At 36.9% G+C, this 14,350-nt stretch overlaps 1 protein-coding gene across 3 annotated transcripts in view; it reads right to left on the reverse strand.

Annotated features, from left to right (window-relative positions):
• Window positions 1-14,350, reverse strand: part of enpp1 (ectonucleotide pyrophosphatase/phosphodiesterase 1) — a 36,142-nt gene that overhangs the window by 16,700 nt on the left and 5,092 nt on the right. For all 3 annotated transcript variants that reach the window (XM_056763933.1, XM_056763934.1, XM_056763936.1), the window contains exons 4-14: window positions 12,424-12,549; window positions 7,854-7,914; window positions 6,502-6,599; window positions 4,707-4,786; window positions 3,982-4,101; window positions 1,917-2,026; window positions 1,183-1,248; window positions 985-1,057; window positions 623-731; window positions 326-457; window positions 173-204 (exon numbers count right to left, since the gene is read on the reverse strand). In XM_056763933.1, coding sequence (XP_056619911.1) covers window positions 173-204; window positions 326-457; window positions 623-731; window positions 985-1,057; window positions 1,183-1,248; window positions 1,917-2,026; window positions 3,982-4,101; window positions 4,707-4,786; window positions 6,502-6,599; window positions 7,854-7,914; window positions 12,424-12,549 — 1,007 coding nt within the window. The remainder of the gene's footprint in view (window positions 1-172; window positions 205-325; window positions 458-622; window positions 732-984; window positions 1,058-1,182; window positions 1,249-1,916; window positions 2,027-3,981; window positions 4,102-4,706; window positions 4,787-6,501; window positions 6,600-7,853; window positions 7,915-12,423; window positions 12,550-14,350) is intronic.

The raw sequence follows: 14,350 nt of genomic DNA on the forward strand, positions 1-14,350 counted from the left end.
CAACCATTGTATCGGCCTCAACTTACACTAGAGGTCAAACATTTAGGAACATTTCTTTATTTGAGTTTTTTATATAAATGACATGGTTTAGATGATCTTACAAGGACGGGTTGAAACTGAATCGGGAAAGCCATTCAAAGTATGTACTGTAAAGAGACTGTGACGTTCATACCGAGAGGTTTTTCACCAGACCTTCATAATCGACTGCATGATGAGCACAGGAAGAGAGAAGAGGTTTACATTTAAACATCATCGCAGAGATCAACTTTTATAAGTACAAAACAGCACATATAAGATACACACTAATCATTCAGGAAAGACTCACAGGAGAAGAATTCATCAGGCAGATGTCTCGGACGGACCCGCCCCGCAGGGCCCTGGATGACGGTGATGTCATCAATGTTTGTGAGATATTTGGAGACGTACTGGGCTTTATCACACGACGCTTCCTCCATGCCTGCGTGTTTAAAATCCTCCTTCTCTTATTATATTATTCAAAACATCAATGATTTAAATGAAGTGCATCATTGACATGCAAGTTCAGTATGGAATACTGGAATTGTCCATTATATTTCATATTAATATACAGTAGGAAGTTATAAAGAATAGTCACAGTGCTCACCGTGATCAGACAGTAGAATCACATTAACACATTTGTGCAGCTGCCTCTGTTTGAGACCCTCCATCAACAGACCCATCATTTTATCAACATTCAATAAAGCTTCGATAACCTGCGACATACAGATGTGACGTCACCATTGTGAATTGAAACACATGCTTTCTTTTCTTCTGCAGAACACAACAGAAGATATTTTAAAGAGTCCCACTGACTTCCATTGTATGAACAAAAAAAGACATTTCTCGAAATATCTTCCTTAGTGTTCCACTAAAGAAAGAGTCACACACATGTTTGAATGAATAAATGATGACAGATTTAAAATTTTGGGGTAATATAACATTTCAAAATTAGTGATCTGCCTTTACCTGGCTACTCATTGGTCCGTACTTATGTCCAGAAGAATCAGGTTCTTCCATGTATACTGTGTAAAAGTCAGGCCTAAACAGAACATTACAATCGCTTTCATGTTTTTTCCTTCACATTTCAAAGACATTAAGATTGTAAAGAATAAAAATTAAGATTAAAACAATAAATTACGGTAAAAAACAAAGTAATAGCGTTACCTCTGTCCTTCAGGCAAATGCAACCAATGAAATATCTTTGCGACCCTGCTTTCGAAGGAAATGCTCCTAAAAAACAAAATCTTTGCTCATTTTGAGAGACTACAAGAGGAAAATGTCTTTTTTAAGATTGTTAAACATCTCTTATTGTGTACACTATAAAAATCAACTTAAACGCTTATGTTAAAAATCTTAATTAAATAAAAGTACAATCAAATAATCTTTATGAGTCAGTTGAACTTAAATTAATGAACTGATTAAATAAATACAAGTCAGTTTATAATTTAAATTCAACTGACTTATAAAGCCAATTCGATTTCACTTAAAAAGTTAAGGCAGCTGAAAGAGGTGATTTTTTGCAGTGTACAGCAAACATCTAATTATAAACCTGGTCCTTAAAGGGACAGTACTCTCAAAATTCTGTCATCATTTATTCACCCTCATGTCATTCAAAATCTGTATGTGAGTCTTTCTTCTGTGGAACCCAAAAGAAGATATTTTAAGAAATGTCATAGTGGTTTTGAAAATCAAAGGGGACCAATGTTGTCCAATGTGTGTTCTTTGATATACAGGTTTGGAATGACATGAGTGTGAGTAACTGATGAAATAACTTACATTTGGGTGTAAAATTATTAAAAAATGTGAAAAAGTGTTGTGACTAACTGCTTGTTTTGTAAATAATCTAATGCAATCAAGTGCACATCAATGACGATCTGTGTGTTGGTGTAAACATCCACCTGTTATAGTTCATCCAGAAATCTGGGTATTTTCCATTGACTTGCACATCAGATCCAGGCCAGAAGAAGGTTGCGGTTTTAAGTTTGTGTTTCATAGCTGTGAGCCAAATCTGCAGACAATCACAGGAAGAAGTGAATTGAATATACCTGCACACGAGACAAAAGATGCACTGCAGATAAGAGACAAGTGACTCGTTCCGCCAACAGTGGTTCAGATGAAATGCTGTGTCAATAGTTTGAGACAACATTTCATCATTTCAATCAAGTGCATATTGCGTCTTGATAAGATATGGGAAGCTGTATTTAGTCATCAAGTTCCTTTACAAGGAAAAACTGTTGGCACACACAGTCCACACGGTCAAGAAGAAAGCTTAGAGTCAGCAACCACAAATCTAGTCGCTGTAGTCTAATGACAACATTTCTAAGCTCAAGACTGATCATGGCAAACTGCATAAAAGCTAAGCGCAAAAGCTACTTATTGCTAAACAAATCCTTTTATCCACATAATACAATACACCAGAACTCAGATACAGTTTGATGATAAAACTGAGACAAGAGTGACACACGTGATGCAAAAACAAGCGTGACAATTGAGCATCAGTGGATATGTGCGACTTTCCTTTTGTCTTGCCCAAGTTCAGAAAGTTAAAGACCTAGACCAAAGGAATCTAAATGGACAATATACAGCCGTGGAAAAAAGAAATCTTTGCCTTAGCATTTCTGCTTATATTGTGTCAAGTCCTGTTCAGTGTCTGATGAATTAAAAATTCCTTCACAACTCCTTCCTGGTGGAACATTCTTCCTAACTCAGTCCGGTCAACCACATCTCTCACAACATTCAAAAAACGACTTAAAACTTCTGTGAATACTTGACAGACAAATAAGAAAAATACTCTCAACAGATATTGTTCTGGCTTTTGCTGAAACTAGTAACTTTGTATTACCACCTATTGTAGTATTGCTCCTGTATGACATATCGCTCATTGCTTCATGAACTCTCTGTAAGTTGCTTTGGATAAATGGGTCTGCTAAATGACTAAATGTAAATTAATTTCAAAAGAAAGAAACAACAGGAATGACATTATGTAGCCCAACAGCGGTGTGAAAGACTGAGAGAATGTAATATGCATTAAAGTTTTCTGCAATTTAAAAATGAAATTTTTTATTAAGTATTGTCATTTAGCATCTGGGAGAAATTTTGCCACTAATTCAAAGAAACTAGTCAAATAATTTCGAAGTGGTCTCAATTGTTTTCTGCAACTGTAAAAATGTAAGAGAATTTACTATTAATAGGTCTCTCATCAGTGTTTGGGTAAAATGGTCATTTTGTTTTAACTACTAACAATATTTCTCCCAAATTACAAAAAAATATTGTGTCTGTTTACATTTATTTGCAGAAAACGAACACTGGAGTAACAGGTTAAAAGTAAGATGCTCTTTATTTTTCTAAGACCTCAAACAAGTCTTTGTGTGATAAGATGGATTTTAATCACAGTTTTCATGTGCCTTTTCAGTCTTTCACATTCCTGTTGGATGACTTGAGGTCACTCATGAGGTTTGATTTTGTTAAACATTAACAGACACTGGACTGAAATGACCACAATACTGTACATCTAGAAATGCTCATTTAATGAAAAATGGGAATGCTCTCTTAAATTTTTCCACAGCTGCATATATTTACAGTATATATATGTGTATTGACTTCAGTAATGGAAAGCTAAAGCCTTGTTTATATTTTAGGCAAATGAAGTGTAATGCACAGCACACACCTTTCTTTCTTAATTGATAGGGTGTTTATACTTCACACACTTGCCGCTGTGCTGTTCTTTCAACACAAAGTAATGGTGACTAGTTTGCTGGAACACTCCTCATCCCTTACAAAAATTGTTTAACAGTGAACAAGCCAACAGGAACACAAAAGGGACAAAGTAAATGTCCTGTATATTTATAAAAAATCAAATATAAACATTACCATATTTAACCCATCTTCCACCCTCATATTACCTTAAACCGTGCTTAGAGAATCTGTAGAAAGTTTTGGATCTATAGGTAAGTATACACTCACTGGTTCACCTTGATACCATGAGGGATTGGATTTCTCAGCCGCTCTCAAACTGAAGGAGGCATTGCGAGTCACATCATACATTTTATTGTCCACGATTCCATGAGATTCTGGATAAAGACCCTTTAAAAAACAACAGTTCATACAACTATTTCACTTATTGGAAATCAATGGGGTGATAAAAACACGTTTCATTTAACAGGGAGATGTTTTATCATGTGGAAAACGTTGGTTTTATTAAGGAATCATGAGGAAAAAACAAAACTCTGTTTGATCAGACCCCAACTAACAGATTAGTAACACAACTATATAAGCTGGTCTGTCAACAAAAAACTTAACTATTTAAAGCTGCAATTCGTAACTTTTGCCTCTCTATCGCCATCTCTGATTCAGACATGAAACTGCAAGTTACTTGTGAATGTGGGTGAGTTAACGCGCTGATTTTTTAATGTACTTGCTCAAATGATTTTGGTTCATTTCTTAAACAAAAAGTTACAGATTGACAATTTAAAAAGTGATTTAATTCCTGGTTTCACTATGTGATTCGGCTAAATGCCCTGAAACAGTGCTGTTTCATCAGTCCTAAAAATGTCACTTTTCAGCTCAAACACATTTCTATGACAATTTTCCTTATTCACTAAAGCTATTTTAACATCAATATTTTCATTACATGTTGTCCGTTTAGCTTTTAATAAGCAATAACGGATGAATTTCTACCTGCCACTTACTGTCACAATGCTGTAATGGTTTGGGAAGGTCTTGGTTGGATAAACAGGTCGCATATAGGGTGGAGACGTCCCACATTTCTCTGAAAAACAAGATGACGTAACCTCGATCAGTTTATAATAGGAAAGACAATATTTTACTGTAATACAACTGAAGTAAAAGGGAAAGAGGAACTTTTAAATTCTTGATAAAGGAACTGTTTCGGCATCCAACAATTTTGCCTTAGAGACTAAGAAACTTGGACACTTCTGTACACATCACAGTAGTTTTATTTGACAAAACTAACATTTTGTTGTACGGTCAACAGAAAGTTGGCCATCCCCACGCCCACCCTTTACCAAACATGCCCAAACACATTAACAACCCGAATATAAAGGAAACGGAAGTGAACACACCCAAAAACACATGATTACAAATAACCAATAAGAAAAGGAATTAGTGCCAATACAGGAACTGTTTTTATCATTTCTTGAGCATGAAGCAACACAACACTGTGTTAGCGTGTCCTGTGTTTCTGAATGTTGGCTCTCTGAATAAGTAAAACATTATTGGAAGAGACTTTGACTTGCTCTATAATATCTGTAAAAAAACAAAACAAAAAAACTGTTATATTCATTACAGTATTTATTACACGAGGCGTTTCATTAATCTAGATTAAAATGGCTCATTTGAATTCTGCCGAAGGCATTCAGAATATGTGTGCTACCCAAATAATGACTAAAAGTAAGTCTTTGAGAACGGGTTCCTCAAGCCAGGTGGCGCATTAGACCAGGGGCTCATCTCCTGTTTCCAAAATGCATCACAAACTGCTTGAGAAAGCTGTTCTACTATGATAATTGGTGATGAAAATAAATTATGTTCAATAAGATGAACTTGTGTTTACTTGCGCATTAGCTAAGGGATGCTTTGCGTTTAGGTGGTACTTGAGACTGGAAGAGCTCCTACAGTACATTTACATTTAGTCATTTAGCAGACGCTTTTATCCAAAGCGACTTACAAAGAGTGAGGGAGCAACAAGCGATATGTCATACAGGAGCCATAATACATTAGATCTCAATACAAAGTTACTGGTTTCAACTAAAGCTAGACCAGTACCTGTTGAGAGAAAGTGTTTTTTTTTAAACCAATTCCGCATTGCACAAGGTGCAAACAACCTTAGTCTTGTCGATGTTTCCATTGGGAAGCTTCTTAAAAATAAATTTTCCCTGAAGCAACCCGGCGGCTTCATAGCTGCATCCATGTTAGCACGTCACTTTTGATGCGGTAATTTCACAGTAACGTTATGTTGTGTTCAGACCAAACGCGAATGGCGCGTCAAGCGCGAGTGATTTACATGTCAAGTCAATGCAAAGACACTATAGACCTACTTGCGGCGCGAATCGTGGGAATGAAGCCCTGGTTATGAGATGATGAGGCAGCGCGAATGACATAAATTGAGCGAATCATGCGAGTTTAAAAATCTTGTTCTCGCCCGGTACAGTGCAATTCAGCTAGGTATACATCCGCGCTAAAATATCAAGGTGAAAGTCATCATAGCTTGCGTAGTATAGACCCAGCTCCCAACCCAACTTTGAGAATAGATTAACGGCGACATTTTTTTTATCTCGCGATAAGAGTCTCACGTTAACGGCCCATCACTAGTTGTATACCAGTAAAGGTACAAAGAGGAACCTATAAGGGTACCATCCCAGTGGGAAAAAAAGTACAATTTTAAATATATTTCTAAAAGTTAAAACCGACTAAAGTATGCACTAAACAGGAAGTATAAACCATACACGGAGTTAGAGTATGACATACTGAGTTTGTTGATGACAGGTAGTAAGCCGCTATAAGCATCCATGTATCCAGCCCTGAATCCATCCAAAGACACCAGGATAAGCGGTGGTTTGGAAAATCTAAGGAAAGAAAGTTGAAGTTTTAAGTATGTGTGCTATATATATCATGTGCAGATGTCCCCTTTAACAGCAGTTACTCTTGCAGAAAAATAACATTTCAAGTGAAAAAATCATTGAATCACCTGAATTTCTTTTTCTCTACTTGCTTTGATCACAATGTCTTCTGCTAGTTCTTTTATAAGTGACTCAATGGACAAGTCTTGGCAACAGAACTTATTAAACCTGGCACATTGTTCCTCTCTGTATAGTTTGTTTTCATGTTAGATGTTTTGTTTCGTTATGTCATAATGCCATAAAGTGAAATCAGTTTTTTTTCGTTTCTACTCCCACACATCAGACCCCACAAACCACACATCCTAAAGCATTTACATTATCATTCTTCACATGAAAGATTGTGCCATTAGAAATACAGAACAGAATTACCCACAGAGCATTTGCCTAATGTATGTAAATTGTCACACTATTAAAAAAATCTATAACTATTATAAAGGTTTAATGCAAATAGAATGGCTTAGGTCTAAACTGTAAACTACAAGCCCGCTGTGTCATTTTCTTAGACACGTTTTCATGTTTCAAATTATTTGCAGAATTCTAAGAGTTTAAACATATGTTGTTGTGGCGCATTGTTATAAAAATAATGACTTTGAAGAGGCTGCAAAAACACTTCCACAGGAAACATAAGGCTCATTAGGTTGATTATTCATGTTTATGCTAGTGAAGGGCACTATCTGAATATATTTGAGGGTAAATTTATAGTAGAGCTACTGGAAAAGACAACACTGAGCACACAGTCCCTTTACTCAGACATTAACAGATACACGCCCTTCTAAGGGCATTTAAAGGGATTTTCAATACTGTGTGTATACAGTGGGATCCAAAAGTTTTTGTTTAAGGCCGGAAATGAAGAGGGGGTTGCGGTTAGGATTTCAACATTATAGATTTTGCACCGTTCAGATTTCCTTAAAAAATTCTCAAATCATACAGGGTTTTACCAAAAATGACTAAAGACCCAAACTAAACTTGCAAAAAACTGTCAATAGTTTTCTTCGACTTTTGGATGCCACTACTTTTGCAAACGACTTCAGTACTTTTTCCTTCTCTATATCGCATGTTCCCCACACATGCGATATAGCTTGAAAACCCACAAAGACTCATTACTGTAGATGGACTTGCAAATTGCCGGGTCACAGCTCTGGCATTAACACAGGCCTGCCATTCAACATCTCATTTCTGAACAAGAAAAGAGTTTGTTACCCTGCGGGACATTGAGGAGCTTGGATGTCCTCACAGTCTTCTTTGAACCACGTCTCTCCACCTGCGAGAACATAAAAAAGAAAGAGAAAGAATGTCATGTGAAACTCCAGGTGTGTTTGTTTTTCGTTTTCTTTCTTTAGTTTGTACCGACGGAATGATGAAAAAGGAGAAATGAAAGTGTATATGTGTAAGAGATGCACGGATAAGCAAAAATGTCACCCGCATCCGCTGCTTCAAATAAATTATCCACCTGCCACCCGCCGCACGTATCATTTTCTCTGATATAGATATCCACACCCGACCCGGACCCGACCGTCACTTTAATTACTCATTAAATTTTCTAGCACTGTCTTTGTCTGTAAATGCTTAAATCTAATATTTAGATTTAGCACACACATGATGTACCATATAAGAGGTACCAGTCTTATGGCTTTCATATACACACAGTGCCTCACAGTCGTGAGGGCATATAACATACCCAGCACTTGATTCATCCTTGTTAACCACTTCGCTAAAACGCTCCCACACGGTTTCTTTTAAATTACTGCAAATTAGCACCTTAATAAAAATGCATTTAAAACATATTCGTATTTTTGAGAAATTTTCTTAATATTGTATATGATATCATCCACCCGCGACCCAACCGCAATGAATCAGAATGTATTTTTTTATTACCCGACCCGCGGATCATCCGCAGGTCATCCGCAGCGCCCGCGGATTTAACTGCCATCCGCGCATCACTAATATGTGTACTTCTATTTATGGAAGATACTTCAAAATGTCTCTGATTTTGTGTCCATACAATGGAAGAAGTAAATGGGGTTCAGTGATGTGGGGTTATAAACATTCTTAAAAACTCTTCTTTTGTGGTCTGCAGATGAAAGTCAAAGTTGATGCTTTCTGAGAACTCCATCAAGCCTCTCTGAGAGTCCAGTCATCTAATGTTAACATGTGGATCAGAGATATTATCCAGGCCCAGTGTTTATCAAGTCTGCTGCACTTCAGACACGACACGCCTGTGATCAAGCCGACAGGCTTTTAAGAAGAGAGGACAGCTAATTACAAGCAGACACAGCCCACATCTGTGATTTTCCAGTGTTATTCCTTTTCCTGTTTATTCAGAAATTCTTAAAGGGACAGATCAGCCGAACATGAAAACTCTTTCTTCATTTCCAGACTAACCCTAAAGCAGTAAAATCCTCTACAATTACCACAAAGATGCGCTGTTAAATACTCAAAACCAAAACCATTAGCCCAATGTAGTGTCACAGCATTCCGTGTAGAAAGTAAATTATAGAATTGAATATACAAAGCCTTCAGGGGACAGTCTAATGTATTTTTAATGTAATTCGATGGAAGATTAAGGTTGGAAATAGTCTACATCCACAAAACTCTACATCCACTGTATCCTTTAAAAAATAGGAATAAAAATATAAATGTTATACAGGACAATCAGACACTTACATGATAATTTTATGTTATTTCTGTATCATTTTCAAATGAGGTCGCACAGATTTTAAATTAAATTATGGCAACTATGGCTGTCCTTTCGAAATCTTGCATGTCTAAATTTGCTATTTTTCAGAAAATAGAAAAACACTGTAATATCCCATTCACCGCGATCCTATTTTTCAACCTTCAGTTAGTGTGTAATATAACTGTTAGAGAATACATAATAAAATAAATAATACCTACAAAATGATAAAGCTTAATGTTCAGTGCCAAGCGAGATATTGTCTTTAACAGAAATCGCTTTTCAAGGACTACAGAGAAAGGCTGGATCGTACTACAGACCTCTAATTCCCGGGTACATGATGTCTCCATTCCGAGTGCTTTTAATAACCTCCACCCATAGGAATACACCAAAAAAGGGGCGAAGTCGTCCTTATAGAAGTGGAAGAGCCGCTGGAGTAGCGTTCGGTTATCAGAGATTGTAAATATTTGACTGAGCTACACACTAAACTACTTTCACTTTCATCACAGTCCTACAGCTGGTAATAAGAATCCAGCTACACACATTCTAAGATAACCAAGTCAAATAACAGCTTCCATGACTTTAACATCGACTGTGAAAGCTGTTCGGTGTAATACACTAATATAGTGTGTGTGTGCTTACCTCTAAAACATTTCTATGAAACGTCCTTTGAAGTCCTGCTTGCAAATGTCTCCTGGTCAATCTGCTTGTTTTATTATCCAACTCCGGTGCAATATAAAAAGGCAAAACTAACGCTTCTGTTATTAGTATTAATTTATATAACCGGTCTGATGCCATTCGGACCAGTGTCATTTCCCTCGCCATAGTAGGAAAAACATTTGTGATCTCTAATAAAGATTGAAGTTTGCTTATGGACTAGCAGACCTCCGTTACATTTCGATCGATCCGCATGTGTTTAACTGATAAAGTGAAGTTGACGCCATTGTTACTGTTTATTGCTCAAAGCTAAGGTTTATGAAAAATACATGTGCACTGAGACACCGACCAATCACAACAGTCCCAATAGGTGGGACATCTTCACACACTCTAAGCAGGGAACCAATCACGACAGACCCGGTCAGCTTTACCAATCAGAGCGTTTCGGAAGGAGGAAGAAATCCAGTCGTTTTGTTAGAAGAGGGACATCAGTGAACAACAGACTTGAAATGAGTGAAATATAAAGCGTTTTTTTTTTTATTCGAAACATGAACATCCACTAAAGTCTGATTGGTAAAGCTGACTTACTCTGTCGTGATTGGTTCCCCGCTTACAGCATGTGTCTGAAGATGTCCCACCCCCACCACGTTAGCGAGCTTCTGCTTCTCATGTTGTTGTGATCGGTTCCTTTCTCACTGCACGTGTAGCTTTAGCTTTTAGCAATAAACAGTAAATGGCGTCAGCTTCACTTCATCAGTTAAAAACACGCAGATCGATCAGAACTGAGAAGTGTTACGGAGGTCTGCTAGTGCATGTGCAAACGTCAATCTTTGTTAGAGATCACATTATGATAAGGACTCTCCTCTTTTCCTTACTATGGCGAGGGATATGACACCGGAATGATTGGCGTCAAACCGGTTGCAGTGACACTAATAACAGAAGTGTTGGTTTTGCCTTTTCACATTTTACCTAAGTTGGATAATAAAAGAAGCAGACTGACCAGGAGACATTTGCAAACAGGACTTCAAAGGACATTTTATAAAAGTGTTTTAGAGGTGCACACACACACACACACGCACAATAATATTGTGATTTTGTGTGAATAGTGTGAAACTAAAGTTTGAAAACTGGGATCATGGAGAACGGTACCTTTAATACTTATTAATGTTTCAAATTTAGCAAAAACCCAGTGACAAACATAAAGGGTGACTAATAATAATGATCTATGACAAAAAAATAAAAATCACGAAATTGTGGTTCGGAAGAACAACGACTACATGGAGACCCTTTAAAAATAATTTTCAGTTATTTTTATTCACTAATTATAGCTATGTATTTACATAAAATTATCATATTTGTTTATTTGCATTTATTTGCAGGTTAATCGGGTAAAAATAACAGATACTGCAAAACAAATACTGCAAAGAAAACAAGTTCATAATCACTTTTACGAAATACAACAGTAATAGTTCTACATGTATTTATGAAAATGATATTTTAATGATAGTTTTCATGTGTCTTGTCATGTTGTCTGTCTTTCACATTGCTGTTGGATGACTTTGTCACTCATGAGGTTTGATTTCATTGAAATTCAACAGACACTGGAATGGAAGGACCACGATACATCTAGAAATGATGAAAATGAACATTTGGAATGGTCCCGCGGCTATATGTCACCCCATCCGAACCCCATCCAAGTAAACCCATCCGAACCCAACCAAATGGTGTCTAAAAACAGCCGAATGTTCATGAAAATATTTAAAAGAATAACAACTGCTCACGAGAACACCGTTAGTGAAGTTTACTGCTTAAAGAACACCACATCGTCACAGCGGCGCTAGTGGTTCAACTGGTATGTACCTACTCAGAACTATTACTATTACTTCTTTATTTACACATTTAGTAGACCCTTTTCTCCAAAGTGACTTATAGTGTATTCAAAGTATACATCAAGATATATTTATGAATATCCGTGTCCCCTGGGTAACAAAACCACAACCTTTACACCGCTAATGCAAAGCACTACAATTAAACTAAAGAACAGGAATCAAGAACAAACAACTAAGTATGATTGATCTCTTATTTTGTAAATGACATCCGTGGCTCTGGCAGGGATTTTCTCTGGTTGGACGCGCATGACTGAACGTCACAGTGTATGTCTGCCAGATTCATGCAGCATGTGTTGTTATAACCTCGCTCACATAGTTTCTGTCGCAAGATTTTTGACTTGTTCGTGAACACTATGTAAAACACCGTTGGCCTGTGCATCTTTTACACATTCTAATACAAAGCAAGCGTGTCGCTCTTAAAACAACAGAGGTGTCGACTTCCAAAAACGAATCAGATGATCAGTCAAATCCCTATCCCGTGGGGTTTTCTCTCTATACACTGTGCAGTATATAAACTTGTTAAAAATGCAGAACAATGCATGTTGGTTACCTTCACACATGCTCTTATAGTTGAAACAGCAGTCGCCCGTGTTCGAACAGTCAGAAGAGCAAGAGCAGAGGCTGTTCGGCAGACGCTCCTCACCACAACGAAATTTAGAACAAGTCCAGAGTTGAGCTGTATAAACAGAATGGTGTTTGGTGAAACAGAGCAGGACAAAGACAGGGATCTTAAAATCTGTTCTGTCTTGTTGCTTGAACAGTGTTTTCTATTTCTGGAACACATAAGATGATATCTAACAAACTCTTATAGAAGTCTTTCATCTTTATGAATGTTCTGGTCTTTTTTGAAGCAGGTGTGCCCACATCCTACGTTCTAATGTGCATCATAGGAAAGGTTTGTAATATGTTGAAACATGAATAATATCAAACATGAGATGAGAAACAGAAGGAGTGAAAGTGAGCTGGGAAATTCTGATAGATAAGTCCTTTTGTGCTTCACAGAAATAAATAAATGAATCCCATGATTTTCAACGTACGTGAGGGAGAGTAGAGGATTTTTAGAGAAACAGAGATAAACAGTCATTTTAGATGAACTTTCTCTTTAAATAGTCCACCCAAAATCAATCTTATTTCATCCATCAAACCATCTCCAGATGATTCACCCAAAAATGAAATTCTGTCATCATTTACTCACCTTCGAGTTGCTCCATAGTACCTTGTAGGTACCATACCATACCATTGTAGAAAAAAAGATTTTATCATTTTTTTGTTCTGGGGCACTTTTGACTACCATTGTATTTTTTCCTATGGAAGTCAATGGGGGGCAAAATCTGTCTGGTTACAAGCATTCTACCAAATATCTTTCTCTGTGTTCAACAGAACAAAGATATTTATACAGATGTGTAATAACTCGAAGGTGAGAAAATGATGACAGAATTTTAGTTTTTGGGTGAAGAATCCCTTGAATGAGAGAATGTTTCATATATAAACTTTATATATTAAACTTTACAGCAGGTTCTCAACAGGGGAGTCCTGCTTACTTTTGCTTTTATAATCATTTCAAATTAGACAAAATCTTTTTTTTGTCTTAGTATTTTGCCATTTTTAATATGAATAATGTATTTCTAGTGAGTGTAAAGCTATAAAATACTCTATTGAGTTTTTGTGAGTGGGAGGGGGCCTTTGAATTTTGCCGTGGCGTCAAAAAGGTTGAGAACCCTTGCTTACAGTAAATATGGTAGTAAAAATATGAGGATTTATTCAATTCGTATTTTCTCTCGGAGTTGGCGGGTCTTCGGTGTGCTATCATAAAAGTACAGACGTACCAGTAACGTAACATGCAGTGGGAAAGTTATTCGAAATGTATAAATGACAGACCACAAATGTGTGTTTTTAAAACCAGATGTGAATACCAGTCAAAGTGGAGAAAACATTCCTTGATCCTACCAACTAATAACGGAAGAATGGAGACGGCGGGTTGCTCTTGTAGGGCAGGTCTCCACCGAGCTGCAGTATCCATCACAACTTTCTAAAAACAACTCAAAACATCCTAACCAATAACTGTCTGTTTTTATGTCTAATAAATAAAGACAATATTTAATGTTGTTCATTCTCTCCCCTGCTTGCTTCAGCTTTAATCCTCCTAGTAACATGGTCTGGTGAAGGCTAGCACTAGCCTACTGTATAGTGTGTTGACAAAATGTTAAATGGGCTTTGGATAAAAGCGTCTGCAAACTAATAAAAAGGAAATGTAATGACAGGGCAAGCCCTGTACTGTTAGGCATGCAGCTGCGATCCTCTGGCAGGTAAGTTTGCTTTAGCCCATTAAGTTGTTGACTGCTAAAGACATATAAAAAATTAACTGCTGCTAATATTTTAATACCACTATTTGCATACTGTTTTAGATGCTAAATATGTTCGGATATTTTATATATATTTTACATTTAGTGTCACTCTCCCTGTAAACTCTTGCCTTT

The sequence above is a fragment of the Triplophysa dalaica genome, chromosome 13 (assembly GCF_015846415.1).
Source record: "Triplophysa dalaica isolate WHDGS20190420 chromosome 13, ASM1584641v1, whole genome shotgun sequence".
NCBI lineage: Eukaryota > Metazoa > Chordata > Actinopteri > Cypriniformes > Nemacheilidae > Triplophysa > Triplophysa dalaica.